The 14,949-nt window shown below is 50.1% G+C and overlaps 1 protein-coding gene across 4 annotated transcripts in view; it reads right to left on the bottom strand.

The window, feature by feature from the left end:
- RAD54L2 (RAD54 like 2) overlaps positions 1-14,949 on the bottom strand; it is a 65,460-nt gene that overhangs the window by 13,339 nt on the left and 37,172 nt on the right. For all 4 annotated transcript variants that reach the window (XM_067003293.1, XM_067003294.1, XM_067003292.1 and 1 more), the window contains 6 exons: positions 7,005-7,203; positions 5,220-5,359; positions 2,936-3,067; positions 1,959-2,191; positions 1,051-1,233; positions 641-774 (listed from right to left, as the gene is read on the bottom strand). In XM_067003293.1, the coding sequence (XP_066859394.1) occupies positions 641-774; positions 1,051-1,233; positions 1,959-2,191; positions 2,936-3,067; positions 5,220-5,359; positions 7,005-7,203 (1,021 nt within the window). The remainder of the gene's footprint in view (positions 1-640; positions 775-1,050; positions 1,234-1,958; positions 2,192-2,935; positions 3,068-5,219; positions 5,360-7,004; positions 7,204-14,949) is intronic.

Below are 14,949 nucleotides of genomic sequence, written 5' to 3'. Positions count from 1 at the left end.
CTGATCTATGCAAACCAAATGACCCAGAAAGTAGCAGAGATCCACAGGCCAAGAATGCACCGCACACCACTCTGGTAACTGCAATTACTGACTGCTCCTTTCGGGAGAAGGATGCTTTGCGTATATTGCCAGAATCCCTCAAGGACAACACAGCTTACAGAGAGTCACAGTGCTGGGTAGAAGAATCCTTAAAGCGTATGAAAAAATCTCAGGGAAAAAAACATTTAAAATACAAGAGATATATGGTATAAGGAGCACACGTGTCAGGAGTCCCAGGACTCTGATAATATTAGCAATGTACCACCAGAAAAACAACACAGCACTTCTGCTCATCTCTGCAGAAGCAGCTCTGGGTCTGGCAATTGGGTTTCTGATTTCAGCATATATGGAAGAATAGAAAGGTGAGTAAGCAGAGTGAAAAGGAAGTACAAGATACAAATGTTGCATGAAAGATACAGTCAATCTCTCCCAGGTACCAAAATCCTCCCCTCTAAACAGCATACACAAATGTAGAATGGGAAGGATCTGGGAGTTGATGGCACAGAATTAGCCCAAACTTAGCAGTCTGCAGCAGCAATTCTGGTAACAGCTCTTCAAGATGCGGTCTAAATGTTCAAAAGGGCTTTTTACTGGCACCTACTTGTGTTCATCATTCAGGATGTGGACTTTGAAGGTGCGGGGCTGGACCTCTTTGGAGTTGTAATCAGCAGGAAGGTTTTCAGGTGCTGGGAGCCACATGTTGAATTCTGCTAGCCAGTTTTGGAGCGTGTTCACCTGAAAAAGTTAGCGACGGAAGGACTGAAAACCCAGCTGAGTGGCTCAGGATTTTAACAGCAGAAATAAGAGCATGGAATGCCCCCCAGCTGTGCCCAGACAAGAGCAGCAGACTACAACATGCATACTCAGGGAGACAGGGAATGAAATGGGGAAAAGAGCAGCAAGGGTATGACAGAGTGTGATGAGAGATAGGATACCAATCAATCTTCTCTACACAAAGAAGGAAGTAGACCAAGGAAGGTGATCAGTCAGCCTTCCGCATGGGCTACTTACAGGTACAATGGCAAGAACAGTCTTTGCCTCTGTGTGCCGAAAAAGTACATCCAAGAAAGAGATGACCTGTATGGTCTTGCCCAGGCCCATGCTATGTGCCAAAATACACCCAAACCCACTGCTGGTTTTAAATCTCTCCAAGGACTCGACCAAGTTGTCATACAGGAATCGGATCCCACCAATCTAGAGAGAAAAGTAGAAAAGGAATCAAAAAGATGGGAAAAAATGAAATAGGTTTATATTTAGAGAGTGGCTAACATATTAGGATTGCATAACCACAAAAATATAAATGGGATGTTTCAAGTTCACTGCAGCATTTTAAGCTAGGGAAGGCTCAAAAAGATGCTATTCTTAGATTCTCATAAAACTTTCTGAGGATATGATACCAATAAATCTAACATTAATTTGGAGACAGAGAATCTGAACTGGGGTTGGTTAGTTTGTTTATAAATACAATTTGATTAAAAAAACGTTCGCCTAAACATGCAAAGAAAACACTCCTGTCTGTTCCAGATTTCACCACACCATCCATCATAAGGGTACCCAGATAAGAAACTTCTTTGCCATCACAACGAACTCTAATAATTACAAAATATTTCACCTTTGAGAGCTGAAGGAATTCTGTTACAAGTGCAGCCAGAAACAAGTAAAATATTTTAAATTCTTTATCTTTTTTATTGATTATGACTATGGGCCCTTGAAATAAAAGCTAAGGGCTGTAATCAAATTACAACAATAGCCAAAGTTATACGTAACCCAGGCCTTCTTTTAATTTCTCCTTATCATTTGACTGCCCACATCTGCAACTGCCACAACCAGACTGGTCACTGAACTCACCAAAAGTTCTGCTGAGATTACAAAGCAGGCTTGGCTGAACTCCTTGCATTTCCAAGCCTAATAAAGCCTACCTGATGAGGTTTTACTGCATGTGCAAGCTGGGGAGCCAGGAAAATATCCTCCTCGTTTGGTGGATGGTTGATGTTGACAATGACCTGCCCCAAAGCATCGGACTGATTTAAGGCATCATTCACATGAGAGCCACTGCTCTCTTCGCTGCCGTCTTCCTCCCCTTCATTGCCAGAGTCACTGCTGTCCACGATTTGGAGGGCATCGTCCTCTCCTGAACTCAGCTCAATCACTTCTGTAACCAAAACAGGAGAGAAAAAGGGGCAAAGCTTAACTGACAGCAGGGTTTATCGCATATGGAAAAAAAAAGCTATAGCAGGAAAATAAGGCTGCTGTGTTTTGTAATTCTACCCTGGCCTAATGACCTGTTCTGAACAAGCAGGCAGAATACAGGCCCACGAGACGTCCCTTGGGCCAGCATATAAAAACTGGAGTTTCCCATTGTTTCAGAGAACACTAAACACGAGGTAGTTTCTGTGTGTGTGAATGTGTTTTACATTCTCTTCCACATGCCCTGTTAATTCTCAAATCCAGACATGCCTTTTATCTGTCGATACACTGTCTTTAACAACTGCCAAAGAAATCAGAGTAGTGTAAAGCAGTCAGGTTAGATCTGTTTGGGACAAAGGACACAAAAAGTGCTTTAATTTGCAGATTTGAGTACTCAGATGCTCCTTGCCTATACACAGCAGACGATGCGACATCTCGCGTAAGCATTCTTCAGCAGAGCACTAAGTAAAATGGAGTTTATTTATAAAACAGACATAAAGACAAGTTTGCTAAAGTGCCTGACAGGCCAGGCTAGAAATGCCAGTTTAGGACTCAAAGGCAAAAATTGGCCATATATTTGGAAACCAACAGCCCTACAAAAATCCAAAGCAATTCACGACTGGAACATTTGACTAGTTGAACATAGGAGGTTTGTGACTGAACAAATAGCATGTTGTGAGAAGCCTGGGTAAGACGGCCGGTCACTTACCATCTTTAATGTTATTTTTTCCTTTAGCATCATCTTCACTGCCACTGCTGGTACTATCGAGACAGATCACTTCCTCAGCAAGGACCTGAGGGGGGAGCTGGGTAGCTTCTGCTGTTCTGAAAACGATGTCTTCTACAAACATGACAATAAGTAATTCATAATAAGGGGGAAAGGAGACAAAACTGTTCAGAAACCAGACAGTATTTCCTTCCACTTTTGCTCTAATAACTTAGCCCTGGAATTTTCCATAACAGACTCTCACTGTCTAAAACACTGCTATGACTCAGCTTCCTGGGTCACAATCGCTTTCTTTCTCAATATGCCTAAACAATAGCCCATTGCTGACGGCACCCTCTCCATTGAATGCCCTGGCTGGGGCACATTGACCAAACACATACTGAAGTCGTTCTGCCCCCCCTCTTTTTTTTTTTTCTGTCTCAGAAGGAAAAGCATTTCCTTTTTCTTCATTCCACTTCTGTTTTCCATCCAGCAGAGAAAGTACCAACTGCTGAAGGGATGATAACTGTCCTTTGTTAGTAGAGACATTGTAAAAATTATATCCCACATATCATAAACAACTTTTGCTGATCAAGACCATTTGCCTGCATATTTAAGTACTGCCAAGCAGGGGGAGAGGTGAGCTCAACAGGGCCGAATAAGAACCATGGCAGTGACTCAGCAAGCAACCACGTTCTTCTGGGGCTACAACCTACTCCCCAAGAGTAAAAGTATTTTAAATAGCTCCTGTTTTTTATTTTTTTAATGCAAAATATTTTGAACTCTTACACTTAAAGGAGGTTACACATTTCCCATGTGGTAAAGCCAACTCAGGAACTCCTAGACCACTGACATAACTTGCAATTGCACTCCTCTGCCCTCACACACCCATCTGAGAGGCAGAGGCATAAAATCATTGAAACTACCCAGGTTAGAAGGCAGCACAAGATGACATATTGTGGAACTGCGTCCTGACATATGGTTACTGAGGTCACTCCCATTGCTGGAAGAGAAGGGTGATGCTTAACTCTTTATGTTGCCTGCTATCTCGCTGCTTGTCAAAACATGAACGAAAGAATATGGCTACGTATGAACATAAGTACACCCAGTCTATTGTTTCACTGTCCCCAGTACCAGATCCATTTATTACCAGACTACCCTCAGAGCAAACATGATCTGTATCAAGGATATGGCATTTCTGTCAAATTAGTTTAAGCTTCCATAGCAGTTGGAAAGATAAGAGAGACCTGTTCCAGCAAATACAAGGTCCTGCATCTGGGCTGGGGCAATGCCAAGCACAAACACAGGCTGGGTGGAGAATGGATTGAGAGCAGCCCTGAGGAGAAGGACCTGGGGGAGCTGGTTGATGAGAAGCTTGACATGAGCCAGCAATGCATGCTTGCAGCCCAGAAAGCCAACTCTGTCCTAGGCTGAGCCAAAAGCAGCATAGCCAGCAGGGCAAGGGAGGGGATTGTCCCCCTCTGCTCTGCTCTCGTGAGACCCCCACCTGGAGCCTGCGCTCAGCTCTGGGGCCCCCAGCACAAGAAGGACATGAAAGTATTAAAACAAGTCCAGAGGAGGCCACAGAGATGATCAAGGGGCTGGAGTACCTCTCCTATGAAGACAGGCTGAGAGAGCTGGGGTTGTTCAGCCTGGAGAAGGCCCTGGGGAGGCCTTGCAGTGGTCTTCCAGTGCCTAAAGGGGGCTACAGGAAAGCTGGGGAGGCACTCTTTGTCAGGGAGTGTAGTCATAGGATAAGGAGTAATGGCTTTAAACTAAAAGAGGGGAGATTTAGATTAGATATAAGGAAGAAATTCTTTACTCAGAGGGTGGTGAGGCACTGGAACAGCCTGCCCAGAGCAGCTGTGGATGCCCCATCCCTGGAATTGTTCAAGGCCAGGCTGGATGGAGTTTTGGGCAGCCTGAGCCGACGTGAGGCATCCCTGCCCATTGCAGGGGGGTTGGAATTAGATGGCCTTTGTGGTCCCTTCCAACCCAAACCATTTTGTGATTCTACGATTCCAGCATCCTGCTCACACAAAATTAACTGGTCAAAATGTCTTCAACAAAAGTTTCCTGGCACCTTCCACCATACAGCCACAGCATTTTGATTCAGAACAAGCTCAGAAGTGGAACTGGCTGCACTACTGAGCCACAAGTTGTTTCAAATTATCATCTCAAGAATTTACACTTGCAAGTGCAAGCGCAGCATTGGCAGACTACCTCCTTCTTCAATCAGCTCCTACCCTTAAAAATCTTGCTTCAGGTGGCATTTCCCACTGCTTACCAGGAAGAAACTCGAGGGGTACAGTTGGGATAGTGGCTGGGTAATCCTTCCGCTGCTGCTCTAGCCGTTTCCTTCTCTCCAACTCTTCCTGCTGGGCTGCTTTTGTCACGGCTTCTAGTTGGTCCTCACGCAACAGCTTCCTGAATGTACAAGCAAACAGAGAAGTATGTCTTGGTTACACTTACAGTCCTTCAAAACAACAACACCCACCAAAACAACAAAAAACCTGAAGGGCTGTACAGCTGGCTTAAAAGACAACTGACAAGCTCCAGGTAATCTGTCAGCTACACAGACTACGAACATCATACAGCCAAAAGCTACAGACAAATTTCACAGCTTTTTCGAGACTGTGCTTCCCAGCTACAGGCATCGCTGCTACCACTCAAGGAAAAGACAGAAGTTTGACACGGAAAATAACGAAAGGGGGAAAAGAGTGCATTGGTAAGTATATACTTGAGTTAGGTTACCAGAGGACTAGTTCTATCCGACAGGATGTTATTTATTGCCATAGAGTTTATAAATAGAAAAGGCACAAAGTCATGCAAAGAAGACATGTGAGGAGAAAAGAGCTACGCCCAGAGAAGCTGTGGATGCCCCTTCCCTGGAGGCGTTCAAGGCCAGGTTGGATGAGGCCCTGAACAACCTGATCTAGTGGGTGGCGTCCCTGCCCATGCTAGGGGGGCTGGAACTCGATGGTCTTTAAGATCCCTTCCAACCCAAGCCATTCTATGATTCTGTGAAAAAGCATCAGTTTCCCCACAGAGTCCTCACCCTGATTTTCATCTGCCTCAGTGTATTCAGGAACTAAGACCTCTCATAGCTTTAACACAATTGTTTCAAAGGCTGTTCTCAAACCAACTTACTTTTACAGGTAATTTCCATACTTCTGAAAGTTGCTTTTCCTTCTTTTCAGTTTCACTGTTTCAGATTTGCAGCCCTGGAAATGAAGGCTCTTTTGCCAGAAGAGAGGCACAATACAAGCAGTGGTGAAATCCAGCTCCCTCAAGCCAGCCTTTCAATCCAGCCAAGCCTCCACTGAAGGGACAATCTCCTCCATCCTAACAAAGTCTCAGACTCCAAGGCTTACTCAACGCTCACTCCTTCAACTTCAAGAAAGTCCATCAAGTGACCAAACTGAAATATGAGCCAAAGACTACCAGTGCCTTACATACCATGAAAATGAGCCACTTGCTGCCTCAAAGAGTCCCTGCTCTAAGCTTTTTAGATCCCCTTGAACAAACTTTCATGGTGAATTACTACCTTAGAAGCTGCCCCAGAATGTACGTGGTGACTTGCACAATCAATTTCTACTTTTCAAAATTCAGGAGAAATTGATTTCCAGCAATTCAGTTGCCAGTCACAGCACGAGCATTCCTGGGAACAAGCACCCAGGACAGAGGAAAGGGCTATATTTTAGGCTGTCTGCAATATGATCCTCATCAGCAGAAATCACGTACACACATCTGAAACTCGCTATTTACTTAAGACATCTAACTGAGAAATTGCACCATCATTATTAAACAGCAGCAAATACACATTTTTTTGAAATATATTCCATACCCAAATAATTTACTCTTCTGAAAATACCAAACAAGTCTGTACCCACATGCAGCACTCCAGACTGAGAACAGACTACTCCCACTGGTGAGATCCAAAGGTTTTGGAAAAGAAAAGCCATCTGCTTTGCCAAGAGCAGCAAAATGTAGCTTAGAAGAAAAGCCTACAGACTCCCTTTCTACCCAAAAGGCTACATAGCACCCTACCACTTTCTGTCCTGATACCTACCTTATGTTCCTCCGCATGTGAGAGGGTTTCTGAGCCCTCTTCTTTTTGGTGTCCTCAGAGGCCAGGCTCTTGTGCTGGTTCTGCAAGAGTTGCTCTGCCCGCTCACTCTGAGATGAGGTAGTTGAAGTAGAGCGCTGCCATTCTCCATCCTCCGTGGGTTCAACATGGTCACTGCTGAACACGGCTTCTTGGGGTTGGTCTGCAAAGACAAGGAGGTCACAACGTGAGAACTGTCAGCTGCCTTTTACATGAGCATTCATCAGGATTTAAGCTGCATGGGAACCCACGGGTCAAAACTGGGGTCCCTTCTGGCGGTGTCAGTGTTGATAAGTTCTGTGCCAAAGGGTCTGTTTCCAGCAAAAGCCAAGACTACACTAACAGCCCAAAAGTGTCCTTACAAGAAAACTGGGCAAGATTATTTCAGTCCATTTGCTGACCTAAGTGCCCATTTTCTTTCAGGGATCAGATGAGCTCCCACTGAAAAACAGAAGAGAAAGCAACTCGGATCTCTTTCTTTGTTTCCCAGCGTTTAGGTGGGACAGAAATTTCCATTCATACGGCACCTCTGTAACCATCTTCCAAGTTAACAGAACACAGCGTTCAAGGGGTTATCTGGTTCCAACACTGGGTCACGGCCCAGCAGGCAGTTCAAAGCTTTTACCAGACTCCACTCTCAGGATTTCAATGCTACCTTCTGGCGAGCTTTTTAAAAAGGAAAAAGTGACAATTCTGTTTTATAAAGCACACTTCTTTTTCCCTGACTTCTCCTATTTTCAGGCTTGCATTAACAGTTGACTTCAGTATTAAAGCACCACGTGAAATGACACCTTGTTCTGTGTGCCACTTCAACAGGCTGCCAGTGACCAAGCTAATGCTTGCAGAGCACAGAAATGTTTCTGTTTGAAAGCTTCCCTTGAAGTAAACTGTTTCTGACAAGCCTCGTAATAGCTCCTTTGAAGCATCTTGTCCCCTTATGTCTGACAGAGAACCTCATCTCACAATCAGCCTTCTTGCTCGCAGTACGTCTATGAGCTAATGACTGAAACGAAATGACACTTAGACAGAACTTTGAAGAAAAAAGGAAAAGAAGACATCAGCGCAGAAAAATGCAGCAGAGGAAGAAGTAATGCTGAACCAACAAGCACCGTATTGTGATGCCGTGGGATCTGGAGACAAAAAGTTATCCCTTCTGCAAGAGTCGAGAGCTTAAGTGAAGGACGCTTCTGCAAAGCACTCTGCAGGCACCTCTGCAGCCCCACAGAAACACGCCTGTTTGAATTAACCTTACCACTAACATCACCTCTCGAATTTGAGGTGACAAGAACTAGATCCACCGTGGTCAGAAAGCACCAACTTGGCAGCTCCCTCTCCAGACGTCCCACCGGCCCTGCCCCAGCGCTGGCTCGGAGCGCAGGTCGGAGCCCAGCTAGGACGTCTGGGTTCACCTCTCCCTGGGCCAAAGCCAGCAGGAGCAGCTCAAACGTTTTTGTGAGCGTCGGTACCAGCAAGTCCTACGTGTGCTAGGAAAGCAGGGAGCCACAGCCTACGTGAGGACACGGAGCTCACGATGAAAGGAGACAAGTTGTGTTGGGCGTGAAGACAGGAGGCAAAAGCATTCGCTGCCCCAGCCAGGGCAGCTCTCATACCGCCGCCGTCTTGGATCCCCTCCTCGAGGCAGCGGCTCAGGCACCGAGCATCACGCTCCCTCTCGGGCTATGCTGGGAACAAACCCAGTTTCCGAGGCTTCCCAGACAAGAGCTCTGCTATTTGAGCTGCAGACACCCTGTGGTCACATTACCTGCAATTCCTCAGCGCCGTTTCCTTCCCCCCCCCCCCATCCCTTCTGCCTCGTGGTTATGCAACTAGATCAAAAGATCGGATGAAATAGGGCAAAGGGAAGCAGGGAGGCTGTGCACATGATCGCATTCTCCGGGATGAGTCATTAAACCAGCGACAGTCCCAGAAACAAACACTGCCCCGGTTACACTGCTGCCATCTCACCGCGGGCCCAGGGGACCTTGCCGAGGCAGGGGGAGCACAAAGTCAGGTTTGGCTGGGAGATGGAGGCTCCCCACGCCCTGGCAGTTGTCCCCATCACCTCCTCTGACAGCGACTGCCGCCCGCGCCGTGCACAAAGGGTGCCTTCGGGACAGGAGCGATGCCAGCAAACCCCAGGGGCTCGGCAGCCCAGAGGCAATGCCTCTGCGTGCCTCCTCCGTATGTTTTCATGTCTGTCATCCGAACTCTACACACGCCCATCCCACCTCTGCATTTCGCCTTTTCTTTCCTCTTACTCACTTGCAATACAGACTCTGGTCAATGCACACATCGCTGGATCTGTTGTTTTGTTTTTACAAGGTAATTCTCAACTGAAGCCTAAAATCTGGTGCCAAATTTGTGTTGTCCTGGGTGCAGACCCTCACTCACCACAGCCCTGCAAAGGCAAGTCCTGGAGTGGGGGGCACACAGCCACATTCAGCCACATTCCCAGCACGTGGGCATTTGGACACCAAGATCTCTTCTTCACCAGCAACACGCCCCGAACGTCCTGCCGATCCAGCAGTGGGCTTCAGCCAGCTTCCCGAGGCCGGTCCCCGCCTTGCCACCACAACTACAACGCTGTTTGTTGCAACACAGCGGTAAAATCACCACGAGCTGCTTCTCTCTGACCGTGCCACAGCTCCCACCTGACGTGAGCTGGCAGCCCCGAGCAGGAATTGTTCTGTTGCTGTTTTGTGTTAAACTCCTGACTGCATGCACAGCACAATGCTGCCCGCGGCTGAGCAGCGAGGCTCCTGCTGCAAGCACGCGGCTGTGCTCCAACGTGGGGAGCTCCGAGCTGCACAGCTGGGACCCGCAATGGAACAGAAACATGTTAAGGAATGATAGCTGCACACAAACTGCTGCACGAGGAACAGGTTTGCTCCTTGGGATGGACGGAGCATGGGAACGGCCTCACTGAACAGGTCTCATCAGGTGATCGATTGAAGTAATTCCTGCCCCAGTTCTGCCGAGCCTCCCTCTACAGCAGAGATGCAGTTATGGTTTTGTAACAGGAGCTCGACACACTACTCCGATGTGGCTACACAGGTAGCTTTTGGCACAACGCTACAACTCACCGGCCGTGCTCGCACACTGACACCTTCCTGCTGAGGCCGGAGCTGTAAGCGCACTCCGGGCAGACACGGGCAGCCGTCCCATCGCCTCGCTGGGACCCTCCCTGCCGCCAGCCTGCAGGGAACGCCCCTGGCAGAGCCCGGCGCAGGGCCACCAGCCCCACTCACCGGGCACAGGCCTTGCCGACAAGGATGCAAACCCTTTGTACGTCTGAAGACCCTGGGTGCTGAGCGCTGGGAGGAAGGCCAGCTGGTGGGTGCCTGCGCTGCTGCACACGACAGTCCTTCCTCCGGCACGCTGGAGGTTTAGCGTATGCCTGCGCTACCAAAACCCAGCGGCCCTGATCACGGCAGGGTGCCGGTCCGTGCTGCAGCCCAGGGGTTGCTGAATTTCTGCCTCGCTAAGCAGCAGCAGCAGCCACCACCAACCCCAGCTGCACGCAGAAGCAGGGGGAAGTGTTTGGCTTCTCGACTGCCTCTCGTGTGTTGCAGTTGAGGAGTTTCTGTAAGGAAAAGAGTCATGACAGCTCCGTGTAACGCTGCTTCGGATGCTCCCTGGGCGGTATGACTCTCAGCTGCCCCCGAACACTGCACACAGGTGTGACTCACGGCGCGCAACACAGCGAGAGATCTGTCCCACCCCAGGGCATTTCCTATTGCACCCGAGCTTAAAAGCCTCAGGTTGCCACCTCCTCCTTGCATAGTATTTTCAAGCTTCACATAAAAGAGCATGGCACGCGGCCTGCAGGACAGTCTCCAGCATCTTTGGTTCAGCGCTGACTTGCTCCCACCACACACTGCTTGCTCTGCAAGGGGGCTCGGGTCACTGCCGAGCGTTCTGGAGCATCAGGCACCTTTTTTTGAGGAACAAGAGTTTTGTAAGTAACCTGAGTCCCCTCCTGACACCGAGGTGTGTGAGAAGCAGGGACGTATGTGCATCCAGTACCCACACTCCATGGCAAGCCTCAAAAAGGCCGGGTATCAATGTGCACACGAGTAAATATCCACAGGGCTAGGGACAGTCAAACCTCACTAGGAGTACAGAAGCTGCCACGCAGGATAAGACCCAAGGGTTCCCAACCTGAGGCTGCTGCACCATCCCCCTGGCACACAACACCACCGAGTAAGACAATTACTTCTTCACCACCCCACCTCTGGCCAGCTAATGCAGCTCACCAGAGGTTCGCCCTCCTCCTGGGAAGCCAGTGTCCTGCCAGCCCAACCCCGGTAACTGCAGGGAAGGCATACCACTGCAAACCGGCCCCTTGTTTGACTTTAAAATCATTTCATTACCGGAATTCATGGTACTAAATAGCGCTACATTGCTGAGCCTGAGCATTAGTTCCTACCCTGAGGACAGGGCTGTGCGTGCATGGCGAGGCTGGCGGCTGCGTGCAGAGCAGAGGGAAGTCAATTCTTGCTTTGGGAGCTGTCTCCCGTCCACGTAAAGAGCACGGAGCCGTTGTATGCTAGTGCAGGTGCTCTAGGAACTTACTGAGCACTACCGCAGCCGGCACTGAGCATGAATGGGAGGAGTGCTGAGTGACGGGACAGGGAAGCCTCGTTGCGCAGCTCCAGCTGCAGCGCTTGCAGCCGCTGACACACTGAACTACAGCTGTGCCAAGGGCTACCGAGGTGGCTCCACGGAGCCAGCCTGACCGCAAAGGCACTGCCGTGCTGGGAGACCCTCTCCGGGGTTAGCTGGTGTTTTCCCTGTGCGCTGGGCACTGGAGGGGAGTGGAGGTGATGCCGGTGCTCGGCTGCAGCACAGCGGTCATCTCGGAGGCCAGCAGCGGAGTGTCCTGGTCATCCTGTTCTCAGCTGAAGCGGAAAATAAATGAAGAGTTTTCAGACTATTCTCTGTGTGCAACCGGTGCGGCTGCTGTGTGGGTGCCATGCAAGAACGGAGGAAAGGTGTCTGCACAGAGCACCTCTCCCAGAGGCGGCACGATGGAAACGCTTCCAGGACGCTGGCTGGAAGCAGGAAACTCCTTGTGAAACCGCTCAAGGACAGCACAGGGGAAAGCAGGGGGGAAGCCCAGGCTCCCTTCCTTCAGGCCCTACCTGCTGTAACACCCACTGGAGCCACAAAATGCCCTCCTGGGACACAGCACACACCAACACCCACTTCCTTCCTCCCGAAGCCCCAGGAAAGCTGCCCCTCAGCAGGACACAGCTCTTCAGGAGGCTCAGGGCTGTGCCACCCCCTGCAGCCGCTATCAGGGGCAGCTAATTAGCAGCAAGACTTTGTTCTCCTCGGAAAATAATTGCGCTCAGTCGGCAGCGGCAGGACGCCCCTCCCAGCCACAACTGCTTAACAAAGCACTAATTATGTAAGTATTATATAAGCTGGCACACCTACCCCCCCGTGCCAGCAGCATCCGCTCAGCCCCTCCAGCTGAACACCCCTCGGCCCTCTCCCACCGAGCAGCACAAGAGCCAGCACCCAGCCTCTGGTCTGCACCAGTTTTGTGTGTGCCGTGCTTGTCCGGGTGCCAGCCGGGGCTGTCCTCTTCTTACCAGGGCTGGGGATGTGGGGAGATGCTGGTCCCCGTGGGGCAGGCAGCCCACAGCTCTGCTCTGGCCCCTTCTGACTGCGATGAAGCACTGCTGGGGAGGAGTGGGCTCCTTCCCACCATCACCCTCCGCGGCTGGCTGTGATGTCGATGTCCTGCTGAGTCACTGCTGCACGGCTCCACGGACACAAGTGAACCTTTGTGCCTGGCCCCAGTGCCGCTCCGTTCCCAGCAGAAGCGTCCCGTGCCACCGCACGCCAGCTCCAGCGCCTTCACCCCCTGCTGCTGCTTCAGCTGGGGCTCAGCCGCCTGAGGTCTGTCGCTTGTTCTTGTCGCTACCGAGACGCAGACTGTCACGTTGGTATGACAAGCAGCACTGTCTCAAGTTCAGATAGCACATTTTGCATTGCTCTTGGTGTCTGTACAGCGGTCGGTGCTGGGGGCTCAGGAACTCCATCCGCAGGCTGCAGGTCAGAGGCTGCCTCCAACCCTGGCCCAGGATGGGGGGATAGAGGGGGAAGGTGCAAAATGACCTCTGAAGCAAACACCGGCACAGAAAACACAGAGGGAGCCCGACCAAAAAGCACACAGACCCCAAACACATCCTTAGGCTCCTTGGGCAGGGAGTAAGCCCCAGTCAATGGAAAACTTTAAAAGATAAGGCAGCGCTGCCCCTCTTTTTTTTTTTTTTTTTCCCCCTTTGGTGGCCTTTCAGTGTATCCGTTTACAGCAAGCTTGTGCTGCAGAGTGAAACTCCTTTCCCAGCCCGAGGGAATCCTCAGCCAGCAAAAGTGAAGAGCAGGGGAAAGAAAGAAGCAACCCGAAAACCAAAGGGAGAGAAACCAGCTGAGAAGCGCTGAGAGGCAGAATGGAACCTCACGCAGCCAGCTCTGGTGACAGACAATATATCTTCTAACTCCAGGGTTATGCAAGCAGAACCAGGCCCCAGACACCCAGCAGCTCTCGTTCCGGCCGCATACGCCGAGACCCGGGTTACATAAACACCGAGCAGCAGTTACACAACGCCGGTAGGGCCGTGGCGGGCGGCTGCCCCAGCCCAGCACCGCGTGGCAAAGGCTGCCGGCGGCCCCGGAGCACCGCGAGCCACTGGCCAGCTCGGCTGAGCTCCCAGGAGGGATGCGGGGTTTCAGAGGGATGTGGGATTTCAGAGGGACGCTTTCCTACTGCCGTGAGGGGGAAAGGGCTGGAGAAACACAGGACATCTCCCGCCTCGCATCCCTCTCCCCAGTATGTAATCTGAATTGCTTTTCCCCAGTAAAAGTCCTCGAACCTAAAACGCCGCCTCCTCGCGAGCCCTCCCTCTCTCAGGCATTAGCCAAGGCAGGGGAACAAAGCCAGCAAATGCTCCCATTAAGGCAGCAAGTGAACCAGGGATGGGTTACATTTGTCCTTTACACGGCGGGGGGGTGTACGGGAGAGCAACTGAGTTACATAAATCTAACGCACAGGAGCCAGGAAGTGTCTCAGGCTCCAGTGCTGGAAAGCGTTCAACAAGCTGCATGAGTGAGGGAGCTGAAACCTCCCCGTTCTGGTTATCCCGGTTAACCAGTAACCCAGGACATAGTTCTGCCAGCCAGGTTAAAAAAACCCACAACCAACAACCACAGACACCTAGGCAACAAGTAACTGGATTTAACCCTCAGACCTTACTTGTTTTCAGAACAGTTCAAAACTTCTTCAAAAAAAAAAGAATAACTTTTTTTTTCCCTATTAAGGTGGATAAACACTGATTTAGGTAACAAAGCTAACTTCTCCCCCACACTCACATTCAGAAAATAGATGCAAACCGGGGGCTTGACAAGCTCCCGGCACAGTGGATCGGGCCAGCTGTTACCAGTACTCTTCTTAGGCACAAATTTCAGGGACTAAGGAAAGAGGACGAGCAAGGGAGCAAGCGTTTCGCATTATGCAATGCTTACATAAGCATTAGTTTACTCTAGGTAGCTGGGAGTTGTGGTATTAGCTTTATACCAGGATACCCTCAAAGCAAGGAGAAATAATAGAGGGGATTACTGCTGCCGCACGCTTCCAAGGCCACCAAAACGGCAAACAAACACCGAGCACAAGCCGCCGAACTTTAATCTTTGCCCCAAGGCCTCGCCACAGCTTCATTCAGGAGCTGGGAAAAGGGAGGGGAGAGAAGACATCCGATACTCGCTCATGACTTAAAAGAGCTGCGTGAGACATCACCCCAGCAAAGCATCCCTTCGTGTCTGCACACTGCTTTGTTCTTGCTCACGGCAATGGTGTACGGGAGGGGAGGCTCCCAAAAACCAAGACCTGGTGCTGGCA

This window comes from Anser cygnoides, chromosome 10, assembly GCF_040182565.1.
Source record: "Anser cygnoides isolate HZ-2024a breed goose chromosome 10, Taihu_goose_T2T_genome, whole genome shotgun sequence".
In the NCBI taxonomy this organism is placed as follows: domain Eukaryota; kingdom Metazoa; phylum Chordata; class Aves; order Anseriformes; family Anatidae; genus Anser; species Anser cygnoides.
This window is presented reverse-complemented; position numbering and strand designations above follow the sequence as displayed.